Here is a 6,529-nt window from a genome sequence, read left to right on the forward strand (position 1 = left end):
TGTGTGTGTCTGTCTTTGTCTTTTACATTTTGTTGTGGTCTATCTGTTCTGGATTTATTTGGATTACCTTTCTGTGGTCGTTCTTTAAAAAGGACCGGACCAATCAAATCACAAGTCTTAATCCAATCTAGTTTCCAGGCACAAGAAAAGAATTGCTATGAAAAAAATGAATGCTTACCTGCCTTATCACCAACACATTGAGAATGCGTATTGTGCATTACATTCACTTTGTGTGACCTTATTTTTTGGGTTAAATGAAACAAAGTTATTTTTCATTTGAATCAGGTAAACCGGATTCAGTATGATCACACCTTTGCTTTGACGCTAATCTCAAACTGCTCCACGCGCAGGTTTAAATAGCATATCTGTTGTAGAGTTTTATCAGTGTGTGTCAATGTTGTGCACTAAATGTGACAAGTTATTATGTTCCAACTAAATGTTCTTGACAAGAATCAACAGTTTCATGATGAAGTAACGGTTGAGTTAACTGCCCTTCTGTGATGAACATTTTCATGACGTGAATTAAATCCGATGTTCCCAATGTTTTAAGAATGTTTAATCATAGGTGACCTCTGTCCAGAAAGTGTACTGTGGAATGCAGTGTCCAAAATAAAGCTCTTCTTTGAAAATTAAATATCATGGTGTGTCATTATGTAAACTGTATTCGGAAGTTAGGATTTCAGACATGCCAAGTAATGTTTTCATGGTATTTCAACTATTGTTTCGTGCAGAGGAAGGCACACACAGCATCTGACCCTTCTGTTTGAGCAGCTGAAACCTCTGAACTTTTGGTCGGCTTACAGGGGAAAACCAAACACTGCTGGATCCAGTCCAGCACAGATTGGAGAGTTGAATAATGCAGGTGGATGGACACTCAAACAACATTCTGACCAAGTATTAACCTGAGCCAAAACTGGCTTTAGGACAAGATGATGCAACGCTGACGATCCATTAAGTAAAGCAGAATATGAGCAACTACAGTTTGATTGAATGTGCTCAGACTCTATATATATTCAGTTATATATATATTAGGGATGCAAGCACCTTACAATTAAATCATAATCTGTTAACCTCCTGATGATTTTCCCAATAAACCAGTAAGTCTTTGTTCTATAAAATGTCAGAAAATGGAGAAAAATATCAATCTTTGCTTCCCATAACCCAAGATTGTAATCCTCAGATGTGTTATGTTTTGTCCCAGTCTACAACACAAAGAGAGTTTACTATAATAGAAGATTAAAGAAACCAGAAAATATGAATAAATAAATACAAATAAACAAATGTTCAAATTTGAGTCAAAGAGCCACAGCATTGCACTGACTGACATGTTCCTCATATCACAAAGAGCTTGGTCACTAAGCATATGTGGAAATGCGGTACCATTTACAGGGCTTTGCTAGCTTTTTGTGCTACGTATCACAACCGAATATTAAAAGGTATTTCTAATGTACAATGTAGTACAAAGTCAAAGAGCTTATGATATGTAGCTAGCTACATTTCAGCTAGCTACATACACAACACAAGCTAGCTAGCTGTAAACAGAAGAGTGTCCCTGCACATGCTTAGTGGCATCTGCCTTACACAGAAATACTCTCCGAAGACTAATAACACGACCACTGTTATTGGTCTTTGGGGCCATATCAGTCCAAACGCTTGATAATGAAGGAACAGCGATGTGGCTCATTGATTTGTTTTTAATAGTTTTTGGACATAAACGGAGGTCTACAGCACAGAAGAATAAGCTATATCAGACTTTTATACACATGATACATGCACATGCAATTAGTCAACAATAAGAAAAATATAGAAAATCGGCGACTTATCCTATAATGGTATAACACAAAAATAAGAATTAAATCATTCATCGCTTAGCTTGCTAAAATAATTTATAACAGGACACTAAATTTGAATAGGACACTAAATTAGAACAAAATAACAAAAACAAAGAAAAAGTGGCAGTGAGATTGGAATTGAAGTTAGAATTGGACTATGTGAGGTATACAAGCCATTCGGAGGAGTACATTCAAGCTGTGTGTGTTCTTCACTGTGCCAAACCCATATTATCCTAACTAGACACTGGTGTAAGGTTGTTTGTCTCAACTGACCTTCAGCTCCTAATAGGATTGGCTGATACAGGCAGATTGTTAACATGAGCCTAATTCCTTTCATAAGGAGCTCTCCTCCCGACTTTCTTGCTCTCAACCTAATGAATGAATCCAGGTGTGAAAAAACATGCTGTTAGGCTGCCAGACATGAGAGAGTAACTAGCACAGTAGGGGAGGGATTCCCTTTCAAACACTGTTAAATAGGAGTGGACATTAAGTCGGGATATAGAAGCTTATAAGATGTTGATGCATTCAGATTCACAGTGTAACCGCACAAAACTCGTGGCTTAAATTGCCATATTCAGAGTTCCTAGTATCCAATGTAAAGATTTCATTGATTGCTGGACAAAACTGCAATACTGTTTGGCTGGTTGCTAAGACCAAAAATGAGAAAGAGAGCAGCATGGGTCAAGCGGACAAGCAGCCAGATCATGTTTAGTGAGTGTAGACATAAGAATAAGACAGTCTTAAAACCACTAGAAGGGCCTTTTTTCCTGCCTGTTTACTATTGCTTTTTCTCTTTTAGCTTGTCTTTAATTTGTTGAGGTTCATCATACTGTATCAACCGCAGGATGTCCTTGTTGTCCATCACACCCTGAATGAATTCGCCCTCTGAGATTTTATCTGTGAAAAGACAAAAACAGAAGTAAAGTAGAGCAGCATCAACACATCCGGGCTGCATGTGAAGGTACAGTACAGATAAGGCTTGAAGCAATTGGTAAAAAAGTTTTTTTTTAAATCTGTAAATTACCATCTTCCTTCTTTCCAAAGAATGCCCAGATCTTTTCAGCCCTCTTCTCTGGTGTGTTTTCATCCTCGGGGAGGTTCGTCTGGTCATCAGTAGGAATCATGTTGAATATTGACTGCATGAAAGTAATTTTACAGGATGTACTCAACAGTTTAGGTGGCAATTCATCATGAAATACAAAATAATTACACAAAATAACACCCCTAAAGTGTATAAAGTATCAATGAACTTAACAATGACCTCAATTTGGTGTTAAGAAAATGAATGCATTTTGATAATCAGCTGTTAGATTGTTACATTTGCTGGGTCCAAATTGCTGCTTTTCTCTGCTTTGTATGATTGTAAGTTGTCTGACCAAATGAGCAGTTTAAAGAGTATTTACACAGTTATTAAAGACTACATTAATCAAGCAAAATAAGTGGTAGCAGCCCTTGTCTTGAGCCTGGATATTATATTGATTCATTATTGTAAACTGTGTATAAACCCAACAATATAATGGATTCATTAAAATCTTATTCGTCACAAAGCAGAAGGGCTACTGATTAAAAGCAATGCATTCATTATAGAAATGTAGCTATGAGAGATAAAGGATAGCAAAATCAATACAAGAGGTGATAAATTATCTTAATTCAACCAAATATTGGAACAATGGACCATTTTGTTGTCAATCCATGTAAAAGATGTGGAAGGTTTTTGGACAGAGACTGAATAAAAGTGAAGTGAGTAATTACTGCAGGGGAACAGGACATTTCTATCAAATACATATATATAAAGTATCAACTATAGTTCAGGTTGTGAGCAGTAAATAGATAATGTTTTGTGTTCCACCATGATGAAAGAAGAAGGTGTAAGTACCCTAACAATCTCTATGATTTCCTGTTTGTTGATGTTCCCATTCCCGTCCACATCATACAAGGCAAAGGCCCACTCCAGCTTCTGCCGAGTCTTTCCACCGGAGGTGAGGTGCAAAGCGACAATGTACTCCTTAAAGTCCAAAGTGCCATCTGCATTGGTGTCAAAACTCCTGAATACATGCCGAGCGTAGGCTGTGGGGTCTGCGTTCGGGAAGAAGCTGGCATAGATGCCTTCAAACTGCTGTTTGCTGATCTTCCCGTTGGGACATTCCTTCAGGAAAGACTGGTACCAGGTGCAGAGTTCAGTCTCGGAGTATTTGGTGTTGGACTTCAAGTCTTCCAGAATCTCCTTTGACAAAGCACTGCTCTTTGTATTCCCCATGCTGCAAACTCACTTTCACAAAGATGAAATTTCTCCTTTGTTCTTCCTCTTCTTCTCCGTGTCTTTTTGTCCTCTGCGCTCCTCCGGTTTGGCAGTAAAACCTCTGCGGCACTCGTTTGGGTTTCTGACTCATGTGCACTCTGGCAGCCCCTCAAGGTGCCAAATGGGATTATGGTCATCACTGCCTAAATCCAGACAGCTGTCTTGAAGATTAAGGGGATAACCACGTCACACCACTATGACACCTCTTTAAAGACAAATACTGTAGCAGATGATTAAACAGAGCAGTCGGCTAACACTTTAACGGTCAACATCTGGGAGACTTTTTATGGCTTTTTTTTTTAAGCAATTTTATTGCTGACACAGCATTATCATCTGCTATCTCTAGGTGACAACTCACTGTAATATTTAGTTATATAATCCTCATCCTGCCAACATATTTAACCAGGGTTAAATATGTAATTAATGTCGTCATCATGTCAAAATTGATCATTATTTTTTATTGTTTTGCATTATATTTGGTTACAATTTACATCCAGCAAACTTTTGGTCAAAGTAAAACAGACATGTATTAAGGTTAATCTTTATTGGGTTTAGTTCTGAGTTCATAAGTTATGCATTGTCTTTCTTTGTTACCCACCATGTGCTTACCAAACAAAAGTAAAACCGCCCAACTACTTCCTGTATTGATACCCTGGTGATGTCAGTGGGTTGGACTAAGCATAGGGGATTTATTTTACTCAATTAAAGGGCTGATTTCATGTCTTTGATTTATTCTTGTTTTAGCTTATGGAAATGTTGGGAATGATGGGTGGTAAACATTGTTGACTGATACTAGTAGCATTGTTGAGGGCCAATGGGTAAGGGGGAGGAAACACCCCTGTAGTAATGGTTCTGCCTAATTGGGAGGAGGGCCTATTTAAGGGGAGAGATGTAGGTTTAGAGCGGTCAGAGGATTAGGGTGTATCTGTATACACTTGTTCATGGCTTAGTTGAGTATCTTGAGTTAAGCCAGTTAATTTTTGATTGTTTGTATTCTTTTCATTTTTGGACACACGTTCTTTTGTGTTGTTTTACGCCGGACTGAATAAATCAGTTTTTACTCAAACGACAGCCTGAGTCTGCCTGCATACCACCTTCCTTGTCAATTGAGCTACACTACATCACAATATACTTTTCTTGATACAAATTGCAGCTTTTCAAGAATGATCTTTTGGTCCGGGGGACAGACACCCTCTCTACATCTTAAGAGTAGGCTTAAAACTTTCCTTTTTGATAAAGCTTAGTTTATGCTGCTTTAGGCTTAGACTGCCGGGGGACTCCCACTCCCATGATCTCTCTCTCTCTCTATACATATATACATCCATCTATATCCATTAACATTCATGTACCACTAATACATTCAATAACCTAAACTTCTTCCCCGGAGTTGTCTGTGCTTTCTCGTCTCACAGGTAATCTGGGCCTGTAGACGTCGGGATGACAGATTCCAGTCCGGCACCTACTAACTTCAATGTTGATTTTCAATGTGCTCCTATCCTTCCTCTCTCTCCTCTCTACCCCAACCGGTCGAGGCAGATGTTCTCCCACTTTGAGCCTGGTTCTGGTTCTGAGGTTTCTTCCTGTTAAAAGGGAGTTTTTTCTTGCCACTGTCGCCAAGTGCTGCTCATGTGGGAATGTTGGGTCTCTTTAAAATTAAAACCTCAAGAGTACGGTTTAGAACCTGCTCTATGTGTAAAGTGCCTTGAGATGACTTTGTTGTGATTTGGCGCTATACAAATAAAGATTGATTGATTGATTGACTGATTGATCTTTCCACAAAGCCTTTAAAATTACTGATAGCGTGCCCTTCCGCCCAATAGTGTCCGATACTTCAAATGAACTTGCCATGCATTGGGTGCTTTTGACTGAGGTTCCCCAGGACTCCAATACATTGATAGATACATTTTAAATAACATGACATTAGGAACAAACTGATTGACAAGATCATGAACGATACAATGAGACACCTGGGAGATATGACAAAAAGTATACCTCTGGGGTCTGCAGGTTTAGGATTAAGGGTAAAGTCAGACATATAACATTATTAGTAATAGAAGAAGCATGTTATCAAGGCTTTGTATTTTACTGCTCATTGCATTCTTGTATTTGCCTTTACTTTGGCCACTATCCTGCTTTCCTCTCTCTTCTCTTTTTTTCCCTACCTTCTATCCATCATTGTGTCATTTTCCCATGATATTTTTTGTAACGTTAATTTATGTCTTAATCCTTTTGTTTGTTAGATTTACTTACTTTGGTTTTTTTCTGCAGGATAATCAATAAAAAATAAAGGTCTGAGTATTTAATAATGAAAATAATCAGTGGTAGCCCTTGCCTTGTATATCATTCTGCAAATTCATCGTTGTATACTATGAGTTCATGTAAGGATTTAAAAACCATG

At 38.2% G+C, this 6,529-nt stretch overlaps 1 protein-coding gene across 1 annotated transcript; it reads right to left on the reverse strand.

Annotated features, from left to right (window-relative positions):
* Positions 1 to 2,610: 2,610 nt before the first annotated feature.
* Positions 2,611 to 4,089, reverse strand: rcvrna (recoverin a). The gene is made up of 3 exons (XM_062438643.1): positions 3,709 to 4,089; positions 2,857 to 2,968; positions 2,611 to 2,729 (listed from the first exon to the last, which is right to left on the reverse strand). The coding sequence occupies exons 1-3, from the start codon at positions 4,087 to 4,089 to the stop codon at positions 2,611 to 2,613; spliced, it is 612 nt and encodes a 203-aa protein (XP_062294627.1).
* Positions 4,090 to 6,529: the final 2,440 nt, after the last annotated feature.

The sequence above is a fragment of the Scomber scombrus genome, chromosome 18, assembly GCF_963691925.1.
Source record: "Scomber scombrus chromosome 18, fScoSco1.1, whole genome shotgun sequence".
Taxonomy (NCBI): domain Eukaryota; kingdom Metazoa; phylum Chordata; class Actinopteri; order Scombriformes; family Scombridae; genus Scomber; species Scomber scombrus.